The sequence below is a fragment of the Gasterosteus aculeatus genome, chromosome 15 (genome assembly GCF_964276395.1).
Source record: "Gasterosteus aculeatus chromosome 15, fGasAcu3.hap1.1, whole genome shotgun sequence".
NCBI lineage: Eukaryota > Metazoa > Chordata > Actinopteri > Perciformes > Gasterosteidae > Gasterosteus > Gasterosteus aculeatus.
Genome location: NC_135703.1, coordinates 11827128 through 11854646, shown reverse-complemented (window position 1 = coordinate 11854646; position 27519 = coordinate 11827128). Strand labels below are relative to the sequence as shown.

Sequence of the window (27519 nt, the reverse complement as noted above, 5' to 3'; positions counted from 1 at the left end):
TTGAAGATTCTAAAATTTTAATATACAGTGCTTTGTAAATCATTACTAAAAACAAAAAGGTGGTAAAAATCAAATTGAAACCAATAAGTTACACGGTAATAAAATGCACTGGAGATTCCTTTTCATGTTTCCTCATTAGTGTGAACCCCATGTATGAAAATAGCATAGAAAGTATGCAAACGTAGAATTTCATTCTGATATATTTGTGTCTAACTTTTTAGCTAAATAAAACATTTGTCCGCTTCCAATTCCCTTTAGCAACTGGATGAAATAAGGAAAGTTTACAGCCGTGCGTTTATCTCAACAGCCTCCATTTCATCTAGAATTCTGCTTTTTTTTAAACTTCTCAAAACAGCTTGAAAAATCATCTTGGTGGCGACAATGACGACTTCAAGACAAGCCCAAATAAAAAGGAAATATAAATACACATGTCGCAAACAGTCTGCAAAAACCTTTTCTTTTCCTCCTCTTGACTGGCTTTGACCCCTTTCACACACGCACGTACACGCACACACACACACACACACACACACACACACACAGTCTGTGCATAGACACCGTTTTTTGCGGAGTAACCGGTATTTGGAGCACCCCCCCCCCCCCCCCGAACTTCCCCTCTGTGGTTGAACTTCCCCTCTGTGGTTTGTCCTGGAAAGGAAAACTACCCTCTAACCCACTCGTCGCTGTGATAACAGCAGCTGGCTCCGGGCCCCCGGGCGCAACGCAGAAACACGCAGCAGAGATCACAGAAACAAAGTCGACCGCAGATACACACGACATATTTACAGTCCACTTCAGACGTTCGGATTTGTTTCCACCCCCCCAACTGCATTCAAACGTTGGCCACGTTGGCCCCGGAGTTTGTTGCAGAGTCACGCTGCCCTTCAGTAAACCGCTGACCCGCATGGCCGAGGTTTCGACACAGCGTCAGTGTCACAACAATCTGAACACAGGCTCGGAAACAAGACGGACTCCACTCCAATACTTTCCTGGCATAATATTTTTCAATTTAGACTCCCTGAATATCAGCAAACTGGGAATTTATATTTGTGAATGTAGAATTCTGATAACAGCACTCAAAACCCCCCACTAGTTTGGCAGAAAATAAATATTCTTTCTTTCTTAGGACAGTAAACTATTTACTGAATTATTTAAAGACTGTGGGAAAAGTGTGTAAGTAAGAAGATATCTTCAAAACATTAAAAACACTAGTTTAAGTTTACAGGAAAGAATTCTTCTCTTCCTCTAAATGGAGCTTTGTTGATTTCAATAGTTACTGACATTTGATATGTGGTTGTAAAAAATAATAAAATAATTAGAGATATATATCACGTTTCATTTAAAATCTCCTTAATAAGGTTTCAGTTTGGTTCATAGGTGGGGGGGGGGGGGGGGGGGGGGGGGGGCTTCTGCTGCTGTCTTAATGTTTTTACCAGCCAATTGTTTACTGGAGCTAAACCTTCATGTTAGTGGTCACGTCATCATCTGCCTGAGATCACTTTCCAAAACACGTGTTGAATTTTTCTGTGCAGTTTGTTGTATCCATGGAGACCTGTAGTCTGCAACAGTCGGTGCCTCCTATCGGTTACAGGGTTGACAACAAGGCATCCTGAGAAGCAAGGGGGGGGTGTCAAGTTGTTCTATTGCACATACATTTCTTCATTTCTAGCTTCCAAGAAGATGTCACAGTTATAAACAGGCAGCAATTAGCATTGTTTTTTGTTTTTCTATTTAAATAAAAAGAACGGTAGCAAGAAAAAAAAAAATGCTATGGACAAGAAAGAAAATAGCGCTTAATTGAATTGCAGCCCAGATCAGAATGATATAATAATAATAATAATAATAAATGATAATCAACAGGAATATTCACAAAAACAATAACCACATATAGCAACACAGGCATTAAAAGTAACGTCTACCTGTTTATACATTTATAAAAAAACAAGTGTAAAATTGATTGTCATTTTAAGATAAAAAGCATTACAACATCCAAGGCATCAACAGTGAGGAACAAACTGGGAACTATAGAAAAGTGACACGAACAGAGGGGCGATTCACAAAACAAAAGGACAACGCTCAGATGGGGGGGGGGGGCTCATTTAGTGCACATCATGCGTCTGAGAAAAGCTTTTCGGCAGCTTTGAGTGCAGGAGGGGCGTCAAAACAGTTTGTACGTGCCACCTGTCCGTCTGTGTCCGTCCGAGAGCAGAGGAACTCGCTGCACCCCCCCCGCCCCCCAGCTGTTCAGTGTTCACATCAAACAGATCCCACTGGGAGGCAGCTTAAGCGCGCGCGTTGCGGTTCACCGCGAGCGGATACAAAAGGCTCCTTCACGGAGGAGGGCGTGGCGAGCGATGGCTTTGATTTGAGCCCTGTGACCAAGGGAGGTAACACTTGAGAAGCTGCTTTGCAAGCAGAGTAAAGGGGGCGTCGGGAAGAGCGCGTACCACGCGGTCAGCCGGTGCGTCCACAAACACAGCCAATACGTCCCTGAATGTGCAGCGCAAAGTTCACAGGAAGGATCCTCCTTCTTTCTTTCTTTTTATTTATTTTAAACGTCCCGCCCCCCGTGGAGGACGGCGCCCCGCTGCACCCGTCTCCCTTACGGCCAGTCCTCGTCGCCGTCGTCCTCCGCGTCCGACGAGTCGTCGTTGGTGCTGTCCCCGCCCACTTGTCTGGTCCCGTTGAGCTGCCGCGCGGCGGCCTCGGAGGCCGCTTTCACCGCCGCCACTCGCTCCTCGGCCTCCTTCTGCCGCAGCGCGGCGGCCTTCTTCTCCTGCTCGGCGTGGCTCTTCATGTGGGCGCTGCGGCTCTTCACCTTGTAGAAAATCCTGAGGGAAACCAGAGAAGAGCCATTTAAAAGAAAAGAAAGAACAACGGAATCTGTGGCATTGCAGGCTGGATGGCGCCTGTTACGGCTTCTTGTTGTTTGGAGCCACAGTGCTCGCACTCTGTTTGCCATCTGGCACGCTGGCGCCACAGCTGAGGTTTAAATAAACAACACCATGGCGTGCAGTTTGGGAAAAAGATAATTAATGTACGCCCACGGTGGGTGAAGAGAAAGTCTCCCCACCTTTCATCGCAGTGTTTATACACACACACACACACACACACACACACACACACACACACACACACACACACACACACACACACACACACACACAGCGTTTATCCCCCCGGCGTTGTAAATCTAGGGGAAACATGTTAATAACGCCTTAATCATGCTGCCTGTGTTATTTTACTAATATGTTTCATGCATTGTTAACATGGATGAAAATCAAATATTTGAAAAGAGGGAAATGGCAAGTCGGATTATTTTGAGTCATCACCACTATTTAAAGTGGGCTTTTAGTCAGTTTTGACAATTTTTAATAAAGGAAAGAACAACCGGTAACATTTAATACAGAGATCTGGATCTCTATTATATTCCGTTCATCTGCTGTGGCAGAAAATATCAGTGAAGGGAAGAAAAAAAAAAAAAAAAAAAAAAGCTAATGCACTAAGGGAGAAAATGTTCCTTCATTCTTGTTAGTTCATGGAGTTTTTTGACCTTCTGTAGATTCCCAGAATAGCAAAGCGCAATTTATCATCCATCAGCCACAATCTGAGGTTGTACAACATCGCAAAAAGAAAATGCTTGTCTGTGTCTAATTTAGAGAAAGCAAATGAATAAAATGCATTAACCGCTCATCACATTTATTTATATTATATTGCCATAATGCTACAAGAGAGCACGGTTATAAAAGAATGTATCTTTCTCTCGGCCTGTCTTCATAAAAGACGAGTGAAGGATGTATGAAAACACCCCAGCATGTGACACGAGCTTCCTGTGAACACACACTTGGTGACTCTGAAGCGGTGGATGATCCACAAGCAGCTCCCTTTGAGCACGGCGAGTACCCAGAGGGCGAGCGACGTCACGCCACCGGGCTGAGCTGTCGAGAGGCGCGATGGGCCCCCTCCATCTACCTTGTGTTTCAGTTGCTAGGACACCGTTGGCAACAACAGGCCCCGGTGTTGCCAGAGGACGCGCGGTCATCTAATCACGAAGGTTTGATTCCTTCCAAACCCCCAAGAGACACTTGGCCTCTATGAAAAATCCAAGTGGGCAGCAGCAGGAGCAACATTCCCTGCAGAAACCGTGCACTTCATGTCCAGCCGGTTCAGTCGGAGGCCACTTATGTAACCGCCGCCGTCGGCTTCGCATCAGCCAAATGAAGCCTCCGTAACATAACAGCAGCGCGTGAGGCGACGATCACTCACCTGCCACATTTCTTGCAGGGGAACTCTCCCTCCTGACCAGCAGGGACTTTGGTGCCCGTCGACGGGCTGGTTTTACGCGCGTTGGCGTCGTAGCGAGACTTGGAGCCGGGAGGGGGAGGCGGAGGCGGTTGGGCGACCCGGGACAGCAGCTGGTCCCTCGCAACGTCCTCCTGGCCCTTCATGATCAGGACGGTCGCCGGCTGCACGCGCCACACACAGAGAGAGAGGCAGGGATTTAAAAACGGGACAGAAACCGTCGCTGGGAGCAACTAGGAAAGAAAATGTGTGCGCCTGCAGCTGGTTTATGAGCACCTTTGACGTAGGTCAGTGGGTCAGTGGCAGGCACACATATGGCAGTTAACATAAAGACACATAAACAAGCACTTTTAACAACAACCCCTTATGTGTGCTGAACGCTAAGCGGATAAAGGTTTCTTGCAGAGTCATTGTTTGCTGACGGACGTAATGGGGTTACACAATCCAGCCTAAAATATCTACTCTAAAACACCCAGCAGGGGGCAGCAAATCCAACACTCGAGCCGGCACAAGAAGGGAGCAGTTCAAAAGGTCACGCCTGATGAGGTCAAATGGGGATTTTAAGCAGTAATGTGCAGAGGAGGCCTTTAGCTTTGCACAGTCTCTGTAAACAGGCTTTTGTTTCCTTTAGATTCATGCATATCTGAGTAAAGGCTGGTGTGAAGACAATAATATTAGAACTTCTATGAGCACTTTCATGGCTTTGAGAAATTACACTTTTTGCCAAAATGAAGAACAGCACACGGTATTGTAATTAGAATTTAACCACCAGCGTATTAATTAACACATACAACAATGACATTAATCCCTCCGGAGTACTGACCTACTTCATGGTTTTGCATGGTTTTTCAATACCATTATTATCACATTTTCTATAGTAGTTTATGAGATATCAACATTAGATTTTTTTTTCTTTGTATAAAGTGCACGAGAATGTCTTTCAGTGCAAATAAAGTTCTACCCTATCAAATCTTATTTTACGGGTTGTTTCCAGCCATAAAAAGAGAAACAAACACTTCGTAAGTCCTGAAAGTGGTCAAAAATCCCAACTGAAGCTTTGAGTTTGTGATGCAAAATACGCACATATTTACTTTACTTCAAGCTTTACTGCAGAAACACGACGAGGAGCCGACTCATCCGCCAAACTACAAAAAGTTACTACTACTAAGTTACTGTGGACATTCATGATGAAGACTTAAAAAAACACATATAAATAATTCTGATCACCTCCGAGACCCTGACAGCACAGTGTGCGCGGCACACACTATGCCGCGCTGTGCATAGTGTGTGCGTGTGTACGGTGTGTGTTTGTGTGTATGAAGCATTAACTGACCCTGATAAACAAACAGCATTTCCTGTTGCACTTTCAAAGGAGAGAAGACTTGTGAGGGCAGATATTCTAAAAACTATCCCAAATCAGGAAACCCTTCCCAACAGGACTCGCCTGAAAGTGTTTTCTTTATTTCAGTGAGACGAGGATATTTGATCACTAAAGAAATTATATAATTTTAAACTACAGGACGTTTTGCCATGATTGTCGGTTCAAGAAGCAAACTGATCCCAGACAAAAACAACCCGTATACGATGGATGTCTCGTCCCATGTCAGTGATTAGCTCATGTTGGGAATCAATTAACACTGATGTTATTATGCGCAGCAATGGAATCGGATCCTGTTACATTTCTCAAGTTGTGTTTGTTATTTCCCTTCCGTTCCCATGCAGAGCTGCTAATTGATCGCACACTCACATTCTCAGCGGACTGCAGCGTGTGCGCCGCTCCGGCGGGGCCGACATCCGGCTTCCTGTCAGCTGACCCCTCCCACTTCCTGCCGTCCTCCTCCCTCTGTGGCTCCAACCTGTGATGACCCTGCTGGTCCCAGGAAGAAGAGTGTGAGACGCCACAGAGAAACGACCTGTGGAAAGCTCTATTGTGAGTCATTTACTAAACATTACTACTAAGTTTTTTCTTTGTGAAAGGGACGAGCAGTAAACACGGACAACTATACATTTATGTAGTATTGAATAAACAACTTCGGTGGATTAAACGACTCTGCATCTACTATTCAGATGGAGAACAGTATGGTGGAACATCCGGAGTGAACGCAGCTCATGGCAGGTATTCTGAGCCGTGTTATTTCTGAACAGACACTTTGCATTTAGTTTCATGTTTTATCACATGGTCCAGATCGTTCCACCTGCTTTATTCATTTAAACTTTATCGGGGGCTGTGTTCGCTGAAAAGACGTCTTTGCCCGTGTGTCGGTGTGCCGTTCACAGGCTGGAATATTTCAATCCAAGGCGCTTGGTAGGTTGCCTTCATGCCGTTACTAAGCAACAAAAACAACAACAACAAGCTACACTGACCATCAGTGAAACAAAGTCAAAACAATTGCATTTCTGCCATGTAGATGGCGAACAGGAGGTCTGCGGCTCGCTTTTGGGAGGGTTCAGTTTGGCTGAACGATGTTGCGACGTCCTTGGACCGAAAAAGGTGCAGCAAGTGGAAGACAAACACACCTCCAGCGCAGGAACTCGACGCTGCACGCCACTGACCTTGTGGTCCGTCGTCTCCTCCTCCGTGGTCTTGCTGTCGAGCGGCTCCAGCTCGCCGTAGATCAGCAGCCCGTTGCGGCCCATCTTGACGTGTTTCTTGTACGTGTAGTAAAACTCCACACACTGCGCCACTGACTTAGTGGCCACCTGGAAACCACACACACACACATTTATTAAATGAATAGACTTTCTCTCACTAGGTTTTAGAGCTCATAACGCTTTTAGGGCATTTTGGAGCTGCCAGTGCTGCTGTGGAGCGGCAGAGCAACCTCCCAAGACGTGCAGCTGTTGTTATTCATAGTCTGCTTTTATTTCCATATATCAAATGTCCTACGGATAACACAGCAACATAGGATTTGTTTGGAGAGGCTTCGTTGTTGCTATCCGCTACAGCAAAGACGGGGCCAGGCACAATAAAAGCCTGAAGCACATTAAGAAAAATCCCATTTAAAAAGCCTTTATTGTGGCGGGTTAGCCGATGAACACTGAATAACAATGAAACATATTTACTTGAGTTTACTTCTTGATCAACAAAGTGCCACGGACAAGAAAAATGAATGATTGACTGCAGACACTGGCAATAATCAAACCAGAAGGAAGCATTATTACGGAGTGACTGGACATCCCTTCTCAGGAAAAACATTGCGTGCAGCGGTTTCATTTTTGGGGACGTTTTACAGCCACTGCGTGACCTTCGCCAGCACAGAGCGCTTTTGTTTTCATCTCCTTGCATTTGAAACCACAACATACCTGTTTCTGCACCATGAAGAAGTCCTTCTTGTATGTGGCGATGCCTTTGTTGAACTGCCGTCGCTCAGCTGCGCTCCAGCTGTCTGATCCTGAACGAAAGAGAGAGACGCAGACCTTTAAAAAGCACTCGAGGATCTGCTTGCAGACTACATTCTGAATGGGTGGGGAGACCCTGACGAGTTCAATCCCAGCCCCCCACCCTTAAAACCACACACAGCAACATAGTGGAATCACTCGATAAACAATGGCGCTCCTGTCTTCTGCTTGGGATTAGCCACATGCTGCAGACCCCCTCCTTCCCTCGTCGCGTTGACCCTGACAATCCACCACAGTCGCCCACTCCCCCCCCACACGCCACACGCCACAGCCCCGACACCCGCACTACTGCAGCTGCCACGGCCCCTGTTCAATGGTGGACACGCCCGGTATTATAAACCAAAACACATAGTCAGAGTTTTACGACAGTTTTCAATGTGTTATTTGCGTTTGTTTTGGGCGTCTAAATGCCAGCTGGGTCGGGTTTATCAGATATGGCAGAACTTTCTCGTGATGACCGAATGTTAAGACAATTGTGAAGAGTTTTGGCAACTGTCTAACAATTTGCTCGTCCTTGTCTCCACGTCGCTGCTGTAAATCTACGACTGGATTAAGGATTATGCTCATTATCAAATGGCTGTAAGGCGATCTCATTATCTGATATTCATGGCCTTACAATGTTATCATATTTGAAATGAATAATAACCCTGTAAGTCAAATTCATCTTTAAATGGGTCCGTTGGGTGTTTTGACAAATCAATTACACTCAAAATGAGCGTCGGGATGTAGAGAGAACCTGTAACCATAACGGCATAAAGGATTTAAGAGGCGCTTGACTATCTACACATTATGATTGGCATTGTTGAAACAAAATGTATTTAATCCATCACAATTGTTAGCAATACCGATAATCATTTAACTAATTGTTTGGTGGAGACAAATAGTGAAAATTGACCCTTGATATATTTCAATATGTAATTCAACATAAATACAGAAGAAAAAAAACGTGTTTTGTACCTGAGTAGTGGTAGTTTGTTAGATTATGAGACGGGGGGAAAACTGGATTCTTCAGCATCAGGAGGGACAGGGCAGCCTGAGGGACACAAAAAAACACTTTAACAATGCGTGAAAGCAACAAACGTCAGCAGCGCAGCGCTAATCGCCACACAGCCGCTCACAGACTCCATCAGCCGCTCCCATTTGTTGTTTCCTAAACACGCACAATCACACGTAGGCGAAACAATGAGCCGGTTGCTCGCCGTTAACCGGGGGGGGGGATAAGCATCGTTCTCATTTGTCCGACGTGCATCAGGTGTCCGGTGCATCACACCCAGCAGGGGCCAAGCGAGAACCAGCTCAGTGTTCTCTGGGGAAGAAAAGCGTGTTGACCGCTCATGAATGTTGAAAGACGGCAGTCTGAGCCGGACTGCTGCAGAGAGTGGGTGCATTGACACCCGCCGCCGCCCCCCCACACTAACACACACATACACGAGTGGTTTCCTTGACAACGCTGGACCAGTGTTGGTCGCTCAGGCCTGAAATTTGAAGCAGCAGCAACACAAAGCACTCTGACAACTCGGCTGTTTCTCCGCGAGTCGACTCCAGCTTCTCCTCGTTCATTGGTTTAGGATCAGCGCGTAAGTCACTGACAACACAAAGAAATGCACAGTCGGCAGATTTGTTTACTCCGGGAAATGTTCATCTTTCAGTCCCACTGGAACTTTATCGTTATAGAACCGGTCTTCTTTACGAGAGAAGAAAATTAGTTAAAAATGTTACATCCTGGTTTTAAACCTAATTATCAGGAAGATTTGTTCACATCAATATCTCAAGTAAATGTTGGACGTGAAAAAGCACTTTGTGATTTTGTAATTTGCCTGTAATCAATAATTTAGTATTATTATCTTTATTATTATTGTTAAGGCTGCTGAGATTTGTTGACTGACAGAATGATTCAGCCAACATCTACATAAATAGGTAATGAGGCATCTGGAATGTACATATTTGATCCACAGACTCTTTGGAAATTGTGACAGGCATTTTTTTTTTACATTTATTATTTTTGTAATTAACTACATTATAATCATTAATGAAAATAAAGGCTACTTGCCCACAATATAAAATTACTTTTGTTATTTCAGCGAGGAATGACGTGACCGAGAAAGAGCCACTTGCGATGTTACCTCATCGCGTTTCACTGTCCCTCATCCCCACGAACGCCACAGAGAACGTTGTTCTTGCGGCAGATTTGGAATGCTAAAAGGTGTGTTTGATACCAGCATGGTGAACATGCTTTAAATAGCCGTTTCACACAGAGGTCACGGATGGACACCTGCCCTCGCTCCGGACGCAAGTAGGCGGGACACCTTTCTGATTGGACCATTCAGACTTCTCCATGACACTATGAGCTGCCGTTTGTGAACATGTATCTATGACATGACTATTCCATATGTCCTTCAAGTGAAGCTAAGTTATACTTATTATTATTATTATATAATTACGTGAATAAATGAAAGGAAATCTACTACACAATGTTGTACACTTCACTCGGAGACAAAACACTGTCGCACCATCACAGTTTCCAAAAGCATCTTTCAAGGTCCTGTTTGGTCTGACAATCAGTCCCAAATATTCAGGTTATCATCACATAAGACAGAGACAAGCACATTTGAGAAGCGGGAAGCAGAACGTTTTTGCTTTAAAAACCTGGCCAACTATTAATCACCCGCAGAGCGTTTCATTTTCTGTGTCGTTTAACTGTCTGTTTGTTGAAGCCTGTGCATCCACCTCATCGACCACATGTGCAGCTCCACACACTCTCATCTCAGTCATCTCAGGCCACCACGAGTTTCATCTCAAAGCACACAGACCACCTGCAGATGCCTCACTTTCGTTCGTCAATCACAGCTCAGATGAAGGGACTCGATCATGAGCATGTACGCGTACACGAGAGAGATCCGCCTAGTGGAGAACGTTAAGTTTAAGTCACGCGCAGATGCACTCAAACATGACTTGAAATGCACGTTTACATGCTGCTGATCAGTAGTCAAGGTTTCGTTTTTTAACAAAGCCTTGCATACTTTTAGTGCCCAAGTCAGATACGCTTTGAAGTGTTTTGGCATTTAATTATCATGGCGCTAAGGATGCACCGCTGTAAATACTGATCTTTTCTTAGTGCCACCTCACAGGCCCACTATCTTGGAGCATTTTGCAAGTATTGATAAAACACATTTATAACAACGTTCACTTTATAAGATCAAGAAATCTGGATTTACCAACAAAAAAGATTAGATTTTTCTCTCTAACCCCCATTAAGGAAACTAAGCTTCGCCTACATGATACTTTAGAATACAAGAAACAGGAAATCAGGTTTGATATAAACCAGTTATTTAAGTGCATAGAAATGATTTGATTGCAACCATGGAAACAAAGAACTAAAATTACGTTCACACGGCTTTACGTTTCCTGTCATCGAAGAGAAGAGCGCTTCAGAAAGAATGAATCATTATTAATTTTCAAAATGAGTGGTCTAAAATACTCTCATTTTAAAATTACTATAATCTCTTTAGCATCAATCACTTTAGAACCCCCTGAAAACTAGTATTCTTCTGCAACATGAAATACGATTGACTATATAACTCATTTATTTATATAATAAGAACTGTGCTACTCAAATCAGTTGTGTGCATTTTCATTTTACTAGTTTTAATGGCACCGTCCAAAGAGGCTAAATCTAATAATAATACCGTAATAATAAAGAGTACACAATGGTACTTGATGACAAACTTTTGTCAGTTTGGCTCACTTCAAACCAACAATTCAGGTTTCTCTCACGGAAAACATTTTTTTTTTTTTTTAAATTGCGGACTTTGGTATAAAATATCGTGTTGATGTGAGTCCGGTTACTCAGCAAAATAAACAAGCTCCTTTCGGACGGTCTTCCTAAATGGCAGGTTTTGCACTTTCTACGTGTCACAGCAATATTTACGAGGAAAAGCAGTTGGTTTTTCTATTGATCATGGAAGTCTGCATGGACGGTTCTGTTGTGCTCACCATTATCTCCCCTTTGCACTCGTACAGACAATGGTGGGCCAACTCCTGGTTGGTGCCTCCTCCACACAAAACACTGGAGCAGGCCACGTGCATGAGGGCTTCCACTGCAAGACAAACGCACAGGGTTCTGAGCATTTAGTTTACCTTCAGTGGCGACAAAATTAGATTCTTGGTAAGGTAAAAACAAACGTCTAATTAGAAGGTAGTGGATTAAATTAGGATAAAGCGTCGAGCAATGAGCTTTGTTTAATTTGGGGGGAAAAGTAAAACATTTTCAGATTCAAAATGCATTTCCTGTGTGGAGAAATGAAGCTGCCTGCATCTCCTCACTGAAACGCATGTATGTAAATGCAATACAAAGAAGTCATTTACTGCCGGAATTGAACCCATTCGATTAAAAAAGACAAAACAATGTATCACATCACAAACAAAAAAATGATAAACCAGTAAGCTTTGAGGAAAGGAAAAAAGATTCTGATTTATATACAAAAAGATAATGGAATTTTAAGAACAGACGGTCAGTTTCGCAGTAAATCACCTCACGTGAAGGTTAACAAAGTCTGTCAAAAGGATTTATACTTTCAGTTCAAGGTGACTGGATGATACTACTGGATTTGGTACCTCTCTGCTGGAAGTCCGGCTTTTCCTCCAGATCCTTCATCGGAGCCCAGAGCAGCTCCGCTCGATGATGATCCAGCTCAACAGCTGACCGCCGCCTCAGCTCGGGCACCTCGGCCTGGTACCGCGACCCAATATTTATCCGTCTGGGAACAGGACATGAATTTGATCTATTCAAAAATCCATCAAGTTTGCGACCCATTCATTCACTGTTATATATCCAAGACACCGTATATATATATATATATATATATATATATATATATATGCTTACTTGTAAAAGTACGTTCTTGTTTTATTTCAGAGATCATATTTTGATTACTTGGCTTTTCTGATCTTTAAATAGCAAGAGGAAGATTGTTGCGGCTCTCTGGCTGCGAGCACCACAATCCCTGCACTGTTTGCCTTTCCAGCTTGTTACACAGCTCGCTTTTGTGCTCCCAGCAAAATGAACAAAAACCAAATTCCTTTCACATCTTGTATTTGAAAAACAGAGCGCTCTTCTTAAATTCACTGAATGGATCCTCAACCGGCAGTGAGACAAAAGGCTGCGTTCAAGTAGGAAGAAGGGCTCATGATTCAATAAATAAAGTCCAACTAATGTCTGTAGGCCGACGTGTCAACTGAAACCAGATACCTCAGTGTAATAGTTTGGAAAGTCATGCTGTGTTACATTAACAGATAACTCCGTTCCAGCACGCCCCCTCCCACCCCTGCACTTCCAGTAGGCCTGCAGTATTTCCAGCTGAATGCGTGCGTGTGTGTGTGTGTGTGTGTGTGTGTGTGTGTGTGTGTGTGTGTGTGTTGGTCTGGCAGCCTCGATCGGGGAAGGTGGGCCGCTACAAGTTGAACTGCGCTGGCTCTCGCGGGTTTGGGCAGATTGAATCATTTACCTGGCGGACTGCTGAGCAGCTTGCCCCTATGCAACCCCCCCTACATGAACTGCACCTCACCGGGGATCAAACAAACAAACAACAAACAAACCCTGACTATCAGGAGTTAAACAAAGTGGCGCCTCGGTGGCCTCACAGCTCCACCGTCTCTGCAGCTCGAATTTCCATAAACATGCAAGTGATCACTGTCTGTGTTTACATGCACCGCTGGTACCGAGCAAGTTTCAAGCTATGGTTCGCATTACGTTACAGCATTTAGAAACAGTAAACTGATAAGAGTTCAACTTGTACAAGACGATATTTCTGTTACTGAGAAGCAGCCACAGGAAATGTTTATATGTCACAAGTCTATCAAAAGCTAAATCACAGAACCCGACCATCGTTCCTACGACGGGTTAGCCCCCGAGGGAAGAGGCGGCATATTTATGGGGCAGCGAGCAGATATCTGGGCAGTGGCTTCCTTTTCCGTGCGCTGCTCATTGTAAACCGTCCGATTAGCAACTTGGAATGAGAGTTTTACGTCGGGAGACGACGTTTACGAGCCGATTGCTTCACAACAGCCAGATAACAAGCACATTTTCCACCAGTGGAAGAACCTCTGCAGATGGGGATCCGGGTCCGATGCCCATGCTCTACACACAGACACGCCCCACAGCCTGCTTAAACGTGATTGGTCTGTACAACTCTGACGCACTCTCTGCCATTGGCTTTTAAAAAAGGCCTTAAGGATTTCGTTTGACACTTAATGTGGAGCAGCTAGAGCAGGATGCATTTCTGCTGACAGACCGCAGAGGAGAGGGGCGATCGCTGGCTTCTGGATGACAGGGCAGAAGATTCCAGCGGGAGCAGCAGGCGGAGGGAGGAGCGCCGCCTAAAAGCACGGGTTTAGTATTTCAAGAAGTCCGTGTTCTCTTTCAAAACATTTGGTGATCCGGCCCAGTGTTGTGGCTTGAATAATTGATTGCAGAGGTGCTCCTCTGGCTTTGGTAGTGAACGCTGTGCTTTGAGAGGCCGCCGAAGAAAAGAACACGCAACAGATACCACTCCCCACCACCCCGAAAACCTTTCCACATTCAAAGAAGACATTTAGAGGATGCAGAGGGGGAAATACTCACGGCTCTATGCTGACCGGAGTGGCCTCGATCATGGCAGACAAAACTGGCGGTGTGATGTCGCAGCTGCCTGGAAACAGCAGCAAAACAAAATCCACTCAGTGACATTATCAAATATATACATGGAGCAGAAAGCTAAGAAAAGAAGAATATCAGTCAGGCTCAACACTACTATTTATACATCAACTATCCGTAGTCTTGCAAATTACACATAAAGTCGGAAATTACTTTTTATTAATATATATTACAAGTTATTTATACTATATGGATGGCATGCAGGTGGTTCTAGAGTTCTAGTTGTGCAGGATTCAGCGAGGTCTTCATGAGCCCGTCGGACTTACTTGAGCGCAACAGGCTGCGTGTTGCCGACTTGGGCGTTGCAGGAGGCGCCAGGCCCTGGCCGGCGGCGGAGGACAGGAAGGTGGAAAAGTAGAGGCCGGAGCCCTCGCGGACCGGACTGAGGATCGGCGGTGGCGTGTAGGGCGGAATAGAGAGCGGGTGCTCGGCGAGGCGCACGGGGGACCGTAGGTGGCTCTGGTAGGGCGTGATGCTCGAGTAGAACGGCGGGTTGATGAATAGACCCGGTTTGGGCGGCGGGATGAAAAGGGGCTCGGGCCGCGGACGCCGCTTGGACTTTTTGCCGTCATCGTCTCTCTCCCCTTCGGTTCTTCCATTCTGGTGGGGGAAGAATAATATAAAGAGCTGCATTGATCAGAGTGCGCCTTGAAAGACAACAACACATAAACGTATATGCATGCTCATGCAGTCGGATTGTTGTGCATTTATCCTGATAAATCCTCAGGAGGAGGAACATGGGACCCCAGCCCTCTACTATAGGGTACATAATGTACAATATAGCAGAGCTAAACCCTGATTATCTGCATAATCTGGGACAGGTCAACTAGTTCACCCCCCCCACCCCCACCAATGAAACAGGGAAAGGGAGAAAAGTGTGGAGGACTGAAATGGGGGCAGGGGAGACAAGGAGCACGATGGGGGGAGGGGACTGTGTGTTGGCACAGATGCAGAGGATTTAATAGCCGGAGTTTAGAAAGACTGAAAAACAGGATGAGGAACACAGTTGACACAAACCTACTGACGCCCCCCCCCCCCCCATCTTTGGGGGAGGCAGTACGTAAAGATGTTCATTAAAATATGGAAATATAGCCAATTAGAATATGGCTACGAGGTATCCAAGTGCAAACAAAGAAAGAGGAAACAAGCAGCGAATGAACAATGCGGCTACCTGCTCGGAGCTCTCCGACAAGGGGTTCCTGAGTGAGCGCCTCCGGGTCACAATGACCGAGGGCTTGTGGTCGGCGCGGCCGAGGTTCAGGGGGTTCGAGGGCCTGTGGGGCCAGTCGGAGGCCCGGGCCGCCTCGTCTCTGTCGGGAGAGGAGGGCTCCTGCCGTCGCACGGGAACCGACACGGGGATGACGAGCGGCAAGAGGCTGTCGTCTCGAGGCCGCTTGGTGCTCAGACCCCCGGTGGGACTCCACGGCCTGTGGGGATCCTAATGAAAGACGAGGGGGGGGGGGGGGGGGGGGAGGTGTTACGGTGCCTGCAATGGATTGATTTTCTTTAATAGAACGCTAAGGTATCCCGCCATTTATTAGCATTTGATTGGAGAATTGTTACCATACGCTCTAGACCAGGATTTGTATTGGTGGTCAGAAAAAACAAGTTGCATGGCATCATGATGGGCCAAACAATTAATTCAGAACACAATAAGAAGAAGAAGAAAAAAAATCCATGCATGTGAAGCAGCTCAAAGACTCGATCGCACTGAGGCTCTCAGGTGGCACATTCTGAAATACATTTCTCGTGTAACGGATACAATGCTCCCCGCAGCCGGTGAAAAGAAATCACAACAGTTAACAACTTCAGCTATTGTAGCCGAGCACCCCCAGCACACAACAGCCTAACTGAAAATCTACTTTTATGGTCTGCTACGTCTGCCAGGGAAGGCTGCCAAATTTAACCCGAAAAAAACACGACTTTGTTCTTTACCTCACATAAAAACACAGATCGTAGTGACAATGAAGTCAATACAAAAATGGAGGGTTAACAGATCGAGCCTGAGGTGTATTTTAATTGATTGATTCCAAAAAGCAGACTCTGAACTCCGAACCCTGTAGAATTCACAACATGACCATATCTTGGATGATTCACAACACAAGCTTCTTGCACCTTGTACGCCTTGATAAAAGCACCGAACCATGCGGCCCTCAAGTGACCGACCTCAGAGGCACTGCCAAAGGAACCGCCGGACAAAAGCATCCTCCGATTTTTATTTCTTTGCCAAAACCACAGCGAGTCGGCATGAGCAGCCTGCAGCGGCCCTAGAGGCAGCACCGAGAGCCCTCTGAACCACCGCGTCATTGAAGGCAGACGCATTCTGTCATCGTGCAACGCGTCTCTGGGGGGTGGCGCTCTGTACTGCTGGTAGAAAACACCAGTCCCCCCCCCCCACCTCCCACACTGGAGCGGTGGGGAGATATTCTGCTGAGCACTGCAGGCAGAGCAACCGTGCACCCCTCCCTGTATAGAAGAAGGCAGTCGAGGCGAGGCTGGAGTTTCTCTCCTTTGATGGGAGGGGAGGTGAGAGGGAGGCGTGCAGGCACGTAACCAAACACAGTTTGTATGATCGGCGCTGCGCTACGGACGCGTTGCCCAATCAACAAGCAGCACCTTTAACACAGACGAGCGCCGCCGGGGTGTTTCATCAGGTCCGCTGGCCGATTCATCTCATGAGAGCCGACGAGCACATATTTGTGAGGAGCATATTTACCTTGTGGACGGCATGTGCAATGAGGAGTACGGCTTTAGCAACACACACACACAAGGCGGAGCCGGGCGGCCCTGTTCTGCTGTGTAAACTTCCAGCGACACGTTAATCACAAACAACACTCGACCCGGCACAGCTTTTCCCTGACAGCGTGTTCCAGTTCCCGCTCCTGCTCGGGGAGCTGCAGTCCCACTGCAATTATACCCTCGGATCACACTAGAAAAATAGATTTTGAGCTCTCGCTGAGATGATAACAATTAAGGCTTACAGCTTGCAGCGATGAGTTCATATACGGACTGATATGCAATTATAGGGATTCAGAACAATCAGTACTTTTCTCTGGGAAAGGTTATCCTCGGTTGAGAGGAAATAGCAGAGAAACACATGAGAGAACAAGGAAACGAGAGTGACAGAAGCCGTAAACAGACAAATGATTCTGAAAAATAAAACGGACTACATACCTTGACAATATGCGGCGGCAGAGACTCCATTTCTGAGGCCTTCTGAGCGAGAGTCTCCAGGTTGACCTCCTGGGACACCCTGCGTTTCCTCCGCGTGCTCTGGATGACGCCCGTGGGGGCCGGCTGGGCGTCCCGGGCCCCGTTCTGAGAGCCCGGCGACCCCAGGGAAGCCTGGTCTGAGGGGACAGAGAGAAAGGGGTTGTCCGACGGCGCGCCGCCCTCCTTTGAGAGCCGCCGCAATCGGCGAGGCTGCGCCTGAGCGCGGGCCTCGGACGGTGCCTCCGGGTGGAGCGTCGGTGGCAGCAGCGGATCCGAGGGCGGCTGGGGTTCCGGGGTGACGTCCTGGATTATTGGTTCCTGGATCTGTGGGGGAGCTGGCGCCGAGGAGTCCAGGGAGTGCACCACCACGGGCTGCGGGTGAGAGTGCGCATTTTGGGGGCCGGGGTAAAAGTCGAGCACGTGGGGGTTTTGTTGTTGCAACTGCTGATGTTGCATTTGCTGCTGAATTTGAAGCTGCTGCTGTTGTTGCTGAATCTTTTGTTGCTGCTGCTCGTGCTGGATTTGTTGCTGCTGCTGAAGCTGCTGCTGCACATTGTGTTGATGCTGAATGATTTGTTGCTGCTGCATTTGTTGATGGTGCTGCTGCTGCTGAATTTGCTGCTGGAGTATTTGATGTTGTTGCTGCTGCTGCTGGCGCTGTATTTGCTCTTGCTGCTGCAGCTGGTGCGGGGGTTTCGCTTGTGCGGAGTAGTTCGGCGGGTTAGGGAGGGTTGTCCTGTTGCCTTGAAAGGTCTGGTAGTACGCTGGCAGGTGCTGCTTGGGCTGACCAAAGGCCAACTGGAAGGGCTGCAATACCGAGCTTCCTCCCGGATGGGACGCGCTGTGCTGCTGCGGGTTCAGCGCCCCGGGTTTCAAGGTCTCCTGGAAGGCCTGGGGCTGCTGCTGCTCCCAGTCCAGTCCCCGCACCTTCACTGCGTCCCTGTACGCTTCAACTGCGGGGTTTGGCCCCAGCGGCTGCTTGTCCGCCGCCCTGCTCGGAGGCGGTTGATGCTGTAAGCCGGAAGCTTCGTGCATCGACTTCCCAAACGAGTTCTGGGTCCTTGAGTCCGTCACGTTGACTCCCCCGATGTAATTAGCGAAGTTCTGTCCCCAGTTGGACACTGTATTCCACGAGGCGGCTCTCTGCTGCTGGGACAGCGACGGCTGCTGCTGACTAGGTTCCTGGTGGGCCCATTTCATAGGCACAGTCTGCTGATAATGACCCCTGTTCTGGTCACCCTTGTCCGGGCTGAAGATGACAGAGTTCAGGTACATGTGGGGGGCTTCCGGATTGGAGGTCACGGTACTTGCAGCCTCGCTCTGTCCGGGGTCCGAGGTAGGGCCCCCCGGGATATAGTAGGACTCCTCGGGGTGTTGCGAAGTCTCCTTCATCGCTATGCTTTGCTCGTTGAAAAACGTGATGCGTTTTCCGGTTCTTTTGGCGCTGGCTTTCTGCTGGGCTGGTACGCTCATGACGGGCATGAAGAAGCCGAGGCAGGAGGATGTTCTCGACCAAACCAATGGTCCTGTTGGATATATAAATCCCTTCCCATCCACCCCAAAAACAGAAATTGTGAAGTAAAGCTGTAAACTACATTGACATCAGAGGGAGCAGTACCAAGATAATCTCCTCTTCCCCTCTCAAGTTATTCGTGGCCCACTCCGTGGTCACGGTCCCGGGGTGAGCAGATCTAAAGGAGTCCGTCTGCTTTTGTCATTCACGGGCAACACCCTGTATAGAGAAAATGAGAGAGAGAGAGAGAGAGAGAGAGAGAGAGAGAGGTCAAGCACCAGACTAAAGGGGTCCCCCCAGGGGTGTCTCATTATCGACCCCGCCTCAGTCATGTGAAAACCTGCTGTTTGCTATTTAAACAATAGAGCTCGGCTGAAAGGTGTTGTGTGCGAGAATAAAGGGAGGGGGGGTCCAAACTTTGTCATTATTCACTAAGCTCACGTTCCGGCATTCAGCCGAACACGTAAAACAGACCTGCGTGTACTATCGGAAGGTGGAGATGGCTCAATCAATAGTTCCTGGAAATGGCATTACTGCACCGCGTTTAATGACGGGCCGTGACATCAGCATGAGCAGAGAACACGGTGGAAGTGCTGCTCCACTGATCTGTGACATACGTCCTCTTTCCCTGCAAACTGCAGAAGCGACAGCAGATTGAACGACATGAAAACGTGATTGCAGCTGTGTGACTCATAGAAGGACAGAGAAAGGAGGAGGGGGGGGCACACGTGGCCTTTGAACCGCGGCTGCACGATTAAAAAGGGAAGGGCAACTGAAAGTGAGCAAGCATGACTCGCAATGAAACCATCTCTGCGAGGGAAGAGGAAAAAAAAAAGAAGAAAGAAGTCAAAACGTCCTTGCAGGTAGCTTGCTTCTTGACGATCGCCATGGTAACCCGTGGCGATCATCAAAACTATTATCGGATGCCACGGTTTCGGTGCAGATTTTTGACACAGTGCGGCCTGCCAAATTTCAAGAAGCACACAGAATCCCCACTGTTTCTGTTAAAATTTCAATCCCTCCTCCGTCTGTACGAATTAAAACGGGGGCACTTTTGTGCAGCAGCCCCACTCATAAAACAGAAAAAAAAGGTATTTTTTACTGTTCCTTAAAAAAACAAAAACACAATCACTTGCAGAATACATGCTACAAAACAAAAAGGCAATACTACGCGGACATCTCTGACAACCTAGGAAGTGAATGTTGATTGTCACCCTTTACTCTGGTGGCCTAGTAAAAACACGGGCTGCTTAAAATAGACGGCTGCAGCTGTTCAGATCCTGCACGCTGGCTCGGGGGCATCACTGGCTGAGGAAGCTGCATGACCGTGCTATGTGCGTGCGTGCGTGCGTGCGTGCGTGCACCGTCAATGCCGTGCATGCCTATGGCCATGTGCGAGTCAGCCTCTTCTGGGAAAGGTGCACACAAATAAATCACATTCCCCCCCTTGCAGAAAACAGTAACACCGCTGTGTGCGCGGTCTGTGTGCACAGCCATCATTGTGACGCATCACCAGCGCAACCTTGCACAAGCCCGAGGTTTAGCCTGAAGACCAAAGTAACACGTTTAATTGGCTTACACTACGCCCCCGAGCACCGGCAGCCGCCCTAATCCATCGCCGGTCCCTCATTCCAACCAGCCTCGTGCGGCGTGGCTCGCGCACCCAGCGAGGCCTGCGCGTGTGTGCGCGTGTCCCAGGCGCGAACCGATTCAGGACATTTGAGAAGAAAAACATGCCGCGTCCTTCCGCGAGACGACCAGCACGGCGCTATTTACGAGGACCCTTTGTTACGGACCACGGATCCCCATCACTACCGCCGTGCCCCGTTGTGCAACACGCTGACACCCCCCTCCCGCCTCCCCCTTGCCCCTCCTGCCTCCCCCCTGGCCCCTCCTGCACGGTAGCGGCGTGACAGCACAGCGCACGAAAAAACAAAAATACAAATGCCGTGGATCGACGCAGCGTGTGCCCGAGGGGGGCGTCGGTGTGCATCCGAGCCGCGTCCCGACGAGGTAAACAAACTTTTGTCAGCGAGCCGTGGCGACGACAACACCAACAACGCACTGTCAACAACAGCAACAATAACAACACCGCCACCGCGGCGGCGGCTCCGGATACTTACTGTGTTCGTGGTGAAAGCGGCTACGGGCGGCAGCGCACCGGCGGCTTTGCGCGACCAGCAGCAGGCCCGCGCGGTACCGACATGCGGTGATGACTGCATACATCCCCGGGGTTGACTCATGCTATACTGATGACCTCACGCCCTGGTACCCCCCCACCCCTTCCTCTGCCCTCGTAAAGTGAAGAGGGGCCGATGCGTGAATAAGAGTGCTTTAGAGTCCTTGCCGGTCGGAAACGGAACCCGCTTAATGTGTAGCAGCGCGATGGCGCAGCGCCGCCGCTGTCAGTTGCACATTGTTGCGGTGGGATTGCACAAAACAAAAAAAGACTCACGCTTGCAATGCGGGCCGTGTGCAGTGTGTGCATCGACTCGCTCCCCGCGTGTGTGTGTGTGTGTCTCTCTGCTCGTCTTGTGATTCTCCCTCCCGCTGTCCTCCCCCCCGCCGCCACCAGCTCCGTGGCCACACCTACTTCCGTGCCCATACAAGGCGTTCCTCTGACACGCAGGGCGCTGTAATTTACGGAGCAAGATCCCTCTCGGTCCATGCGGGAAATTCCAACACACGGTGGAGGAGGAGGGGGGATTATGGGGAGGGACGCGTCCGGCTACTTTCCGTTTTACGTTCACTTTCCATTGAAAGTCACACGCTTTATAGGACTGACACAATTGCACTTGAAAGCCACGCGTGCTTATTTCCACGTGACACAGTAAAAACAAGCGAAATAAAAAGGGGAACACATTTTTGTTTATGCTGGTGGTGGGACTTGGTGTAAAACGTTGTCAAATTATATTTTGGTCCTTTGGGACACAAGTCGTACCACACTGATCCTAAATAGACATTCAATTCAAATTCTCAATTTATTCAACTCAATTCCAAAACAAATACTTGCATGGACCCAGATAATGTACAAGACATCATTAAATAAACACAATGTGTCACTTATTATGGTTGCAAATAGCAAATATTTAAGCGTGAACTTAGTTTAACTTGAGTACACAAGAGTTTCGGAGTGAAATAATACATATTGAATCCTTAACCAGGCGCAAATGTTGCAAGGTGATCTGTGGACCACTCCGTGATGTAACGTCAAACAAATAAAATTATGAATGAATGACAGACTGCTGCATTGGCCTTTTTCACAGCAGACATTCTGATGTGTCACACAAGGAAAAAGCACAAGTGTAACTAAATAAAATCAATGACGACTGACTTTAATGTAGCCGTCTTAGCGCCGGGGTCCTCGGGTCGCAAACGCCGGCTCACGTTCCCATCTTACTTGACCATTGTTATTTTCGGTTAGCCAAATGTGATTTTCTACCAGTAAGATGTGAAACGTCTACAAAAAGAGCTGTTACAAAGGGGACGACGTGGAGACTGTTGCAGTGTCGTGGCATCAGCCTGAATGTGACGGGCTCTGGTGGGCTGCAGTCTAAAATAACGTGCAAAAGCCTGAAAACATGCAGCGGCGGCGTTGACAAGGGGTCGAGTCAGACTGACATGTCTGCTGCCGCTGATGACTCTGCACTAGGAATACACGGTGCAAGTATTTGTGTTTGTAAAACCTTCTGCAGGCCGCACGAGTAGGTTCCTTTGAAGCTGAGACCAGAAGCGCTGAACGGATGAAGGGGGTCATTGGCCTAGTCGACAGAGTGACAGAAGAGTAGTGATTGGAATGATGATTCATTGAACATTTTCAAGCGTTGAAAGCCTGATGGTTGCAGATTCTCAATGGTGAAGATGAGCTAGAATTCTGGGTTTTATTTCATTTTGAAGAGAATGTGTTTTGAGTTGTTGACGGTCTTTCAGATACAACAAGCTTTACTATTTAAATTTGACCAATAAATTGCTGCACACTTAAAACACAAACATCCTGTTTTGCACCACACGCACACTGAAATATTCCTACAAAATAAAGTGCATTTCAGGTGATTATTTAAGGATATTTTAATGTATTAATTATAGCTCACTGTCTCCATTGACTTGCACTATTTTAGAGTGGACGTTTGAGTAAACCACATCATCATTTATTCAGATGATTTTATGGCCGACACCGTTTTTTATAGGAGGTTTCTCTTTTATCAAATTTCTTCCTGCACAACAGTAACTACTGTAGCTGCAGGCAACGCACACCGGGCACACGTGTCTCTCTGGAATGTGGACATTCCGCGCAGTGACGCCACTACATCCGGTCAGAGGAGGCTTAGCATGTCCTGTCCGAAGCTAGCTGACGTTAGCCTTCCACGAGCCGTCACTAACGGAACGGCGGGCGCTAGCATGGAGTTGTGGTGCAGCTGTACTCACGTTGAGCTCGGTCCCTCCATGGCGCGCTCGCCTTCATGTTCCTGCGTTGACGTCGTCGGGTTGCAGCTACAGTCGATCATAAATTAACGAAACCATGCCAACTTTCGGTTTTTTTTTTGTTTCAGATTCCTCCACAAAGCGTCACTTCCCCCAGTTTTTGGAACTCTTTTTTTTTTCTAGCTAGCGAGCGATGTCTGATGAGATGCGGTTGTATTGTATAGTCACAATTAATTGTAACCGTGGTTAAATTCACGGTGGAACGTGACGTTAGTAAATAGCTGCACTCGGGTGCTGATGAGCTGGATTATCCACCGGGTGCTGAGGGCGCGATCCGCTTCTGATTCGCTGTAACTGCTGTAACGGCTCAGCGGGGAACTGAAAAGAGGACACGTGAAAGACGAGATGTTAAACGTCCGCTATAGCAGAACGTTGGGGGGGGGGGAAATAATGTCGCATCAACATATAATATCTCACAATGGCGTTTTGAGATCTTTAGAAAAAGCGTGTTGGGTTAACAGATATCACACATCATTTCAACGGATACCGCATCGCGAATGCACTAACGTTAAATGGGACAGGAACCCGTCTATTGGTCTTATATTAAATTCTGAACATTCCAACAGTGGATGCGACGAGGGGCCGTCACAATATTCATTAAATGCTTTTTTTAAATTATAGAATTAAATGAGAGCTGCCCATTGAATTTACCTAAAGAAGATGCGTCTAACTGCCGAACGGAATCTGAACGAAGCCGGAAGTAGCTGGCAGGGAACTCTCTTGCTGAGTGAGACTAATCGCAGTGGCGCGTGTGTGTTTGTTGACTGTCTGCTAGCTCACAAGAGATTTAGCCTGTGAAGTAAACAGTGTTTATTATAATCAGTTGGCAATTTTCTCGAGGTGCACACATACGTCTTAACCCCGTTTAACTCTGACTCTTTAGCGCACGTAAAGCCGGATTGCTCGTTGCCAGATTTCTGCAAGCAGGTCACAAAGCTAAGGTTACTTTTCAAGGATGCAGGTGACGAGGGTCGTCCTCAACTCCAGACCAGGTTGGAAACTTTTAATAATTCATTTAATAACAGAATATGGCACTCGTTGCTTAAACATTAATGTGTTGAATAAAGCTCTTTATTTATGCTCAAAGGTAATAACGGGGCGCCAGTCGCTGAAAACTTCCGTCTCGAGGAGGCGACTTTGTCAGCTGACCTCGCCGATGGGGACGTCCTCGTTCGGACGCTCTGCTTATCAGTCGACCCTTACATGGTATTAATCACACAGTCTATTCTATTGGTTCAGTCTGAATGGTAATTCATTTGTTTGTGATTTTTATCTGCTCGTCCACAAATAGATCCCCAGCTGAATTAATGTTACAAAACAATAAAAACTAGAAACAAATACTCCAGCTTATTCTTGTCCCTTCAATTAAGCCCACCGAAGTGACATCATACAGTCAGCTAGTCCACCAAGACGAGAGTTTCCGTCACTCATACTTACTGTTTTTGCTTCTCAGCGATGCAGAATGAATGAAGACACCGGCGTTGACTACGTGACCCCGTGGCAGCTCTCTGAGTGTGTGGACGGCGGAGGGGTCGGCGTGGTGGAGTCCAGCCGCTGCGGCCTTTGCGTCGAGGGAGATGTGGTCACTTCATTCAACTGGCCTTGGCAGACCCGTGCTGTCATAAAAGGAAGTGTCCTGCAGAAGGTGTGGCACGGTGCGGTGTGTCAACAACATTAGGATAAAGTCCATATTTCCTCTTGCATCATTTTGAACAATGCGTTCGACATGCATGCACTAAAAGTCCCCTGCATGTGACAGGCAAGCCTTCTGCAAATAAACACTCAATATGATAATGCCTTCTGTTTATACCGCAGGTTGATCCAAAGTTGGTTGATGGACACCTGTCCTACTTTTTGGGTGCAGTTGGCATTACAGGCCTCACCGCTCTGTTGGGCGTAAGGGAGAAGGGTCATGTGACCAAAGGGGCCAATCAGACCATGGTGGTGAGTGGCGCTGCTGGTGCCTGCGGCTCAATAGCTGGACAGGTAACTACAGCATGATTCAACCTTCTGGCTTCAATGTTTATACGCAGTTATAGCTGTCTGAGATTACGGCAAAATGCACAGAAATGGCATTCTTAAAATGCCTTTATTTACTCTCTTGAATACAGATTTTTTTTTTTCTTTAATCTTTTTAACGGATTTAAACGTAAGAGGTGGTCGGTAATAACTATAACTGCAATTTTAGTAACAGATCTAATCTGGCTAAACATAAGCAGAGGTTAGATTACGGAGAAGAGGATGTGAATGTATCGCTTCCCCCCTGCTTATTTTTCCAGATCGGCAGGCTGGATGGCTGCGTGAGAGTGGTTGGGATTTGCGGCTCTGATGAGAAATGCAAAGCTTTAGTGGACGACCTGGGCTTTTCAGCTGCCATCAACTACCGGCAGGAGGACGTCCCTGCAAGACTGACGGAATGCTGCCCCGACGGGATCGATGTTTACTTTGACAACGTGGGAGGGTCCATCAGCGATGCTGTAATCACACAGGTGCTGCTTGAGTTGTGTCGGTGTTGTGCAGAAACATACCGCAGTGGTTGTGTACATTCGTATTTTTTCAGGGCATGAAAACGTGATTCCTGAGGTGTTAGTTGCGGTTTATTTTCCCTAATTGTTCTTGCAGAATTAGAAGTGGATTGTGGAGCGAAGCTTCCTCCTGAGTCCCATCGGCGAGTGTTTTCTGTCCCATTAAGTCATTTGTCACTCGTTTGACCTCCAACCCTCTTGCCACCAGATGAACAGCGGCAGCCACGTGATCCTGTGTGGGCAGATCTCACAGTACAACAAGGACGTGCCTTATCCCCCGCCGCTGAGCGAGGAGACAAAGGAAACGCTGCGAAGGAAGAACATCACACGGGAGCGATTTACGGTGCTTAACTACATGAACCAAGCTGAAGCCGCCCTGTGTGAACTCAGCCAGCGAGTTCAATCAGGCCAAATCAATGTGAGGAGGAAACGGATGACTGCGTGTGGTGGATTATGTGGGTCTGTCCTCGTGCATCATTTAGTTATAATTATGCTGTCACTCTGCAGGTGCTGGAAACTGTGGTGAATGGGATCGAAAATATGGGAGGTATGTAGGATTTAATTATCGCATTTCCTTACTGTATACCCTTTTTTTTAATTAACTCTGCTTGGGTTGAATCGTTGTTTTTTTTAATCTTTTTGCAGATGCATTTTGCTCTATGATGACAGGGGGAAACATTGGCAAGCAAATTATAAAGATTTCCGAGTGAAGGAACGCCTTGGGAAATTAACCGACAGTTTCTATCACCGTCGTTAACACTAACTTAATCAGCTTATATGAGGTGTCCCATTAATTAGGACGCAATGTTCTTTGACATTTTCTTCTTGTAAAAAATAAATATAGAGTGAGTGCTTGGAGGCTAGTTAAGTCTTGGATTATTGGTGCAGAACTTAAACAACAAAGGGCAACATTGTAATAGTCTCTCGTGATATTAACCCTCCTCCTGAATTGCAACAATGGATCTTTAAAATCTTCCAGTATAGAAAAATGCAGACGTTTCTTTGTGTGAATCCCTCCACGAAGGTTATCAAACATGTCAAAAAAATACGGAGCTTTATTTGTTTTTACCGCCACCTGAAAGCTGAACAGATTCGAGGTAAAACAAAGAAGACTGTGGTTCGTAAGCGTTTGAACTGAAACCCTCCAGCTTCCTCAGCTGGCTACGTAGCCCGAGCTAACCGTCTGCATAGAACCACGGCCAGTGCATGCAGCGCTCTGCTGCATGGGAATTTAGCATCACTGTCTTAACGCGCAGCAATGCGCCGGCTAGTATACGAACTAAAGTCATCTTTAAAACATCATTGTCTTAAAATGTATTTCTTTTTCAGCTTGACAGAAATAAGGCATTTCATTTCTTTACTGAATAAAAGATCTATGAGCAGCTTACCACGCT

At 47.1% G+C, this 27519-nt stretch overlaps 2 protein-coding genes across 8 annotated transcripts; one reads left to right on the top strand and one right to left on the bottom strand.

Moving 5' to 3' along the window:
• Positions 1–23922, bottom strand: mideasb (mitotic deacetylase associated SANT domain protein b). Of its 7 annotated transcripts, XM_078089666.1 has the most exons (14): positions 23544–23901; positions 22805–22879; positions 17567–19337; positions 15564–15830; positions 14659–14992; positions 14321–14387; positions 12316–12458; positions 11695–11798; positions 8659–8734; positions 7606–7694; positions 6856–7002; positions 6050–6172; positions 4267–4466; positions 1–2831 (listed from the first exon to the last, which is right to left on the bottom strand). In XM_078089666.1, exons 3-14 carry the CDS (start codon positions 19085–19087, stop codon positions 2603–2605), a joined length of 3300 nt encoding a protein of 1099 aa, XP_077945792.1. In that variant the 5' UTR covers positions 19088–19337; positions 22805–22879; positions 23544–23901; the 3' UTR covers positions 1–2602. The 7 variants fall into 7 exon arrangements, with proteins under 7 accessions (XP_077945792.1, XP_077945791.1, XP_077945796.1 ...); XM_078089665.1 differs by lacking the exon at positions 22805–22879 and having other exon boundaries at positions 23544–23922; XM_078089670.1 differs by lacking the exon at positions 22805–22879 and having other exon boundaries at positions 6050–6169; positions 23544–23920.
• On the top strand, positions 23907–27512 carry ptgr2 (prostaglandin reductase 2). The gene is made up of 8 exons (XM_040199669.2): positions 23907–24592; positions 24688–24806; positions 25054–25245; positions 25416–25586; positions 25880–26089; positions 26334–26543; positions 26633–26672; positions 26771–27512. Exons 1-8 carry the CDS (start codon positions 24556–24558, stop codon positions 26833–26835), a joined length of 1044 nt encoding a protein of 347 aa, XP_040055603.2. The 5' UTR covers positions 23907–24555; the 3' UTR covers positions 26836–27512.
• Positions 27513–27519: the final 7 nt, after the last annotated feature.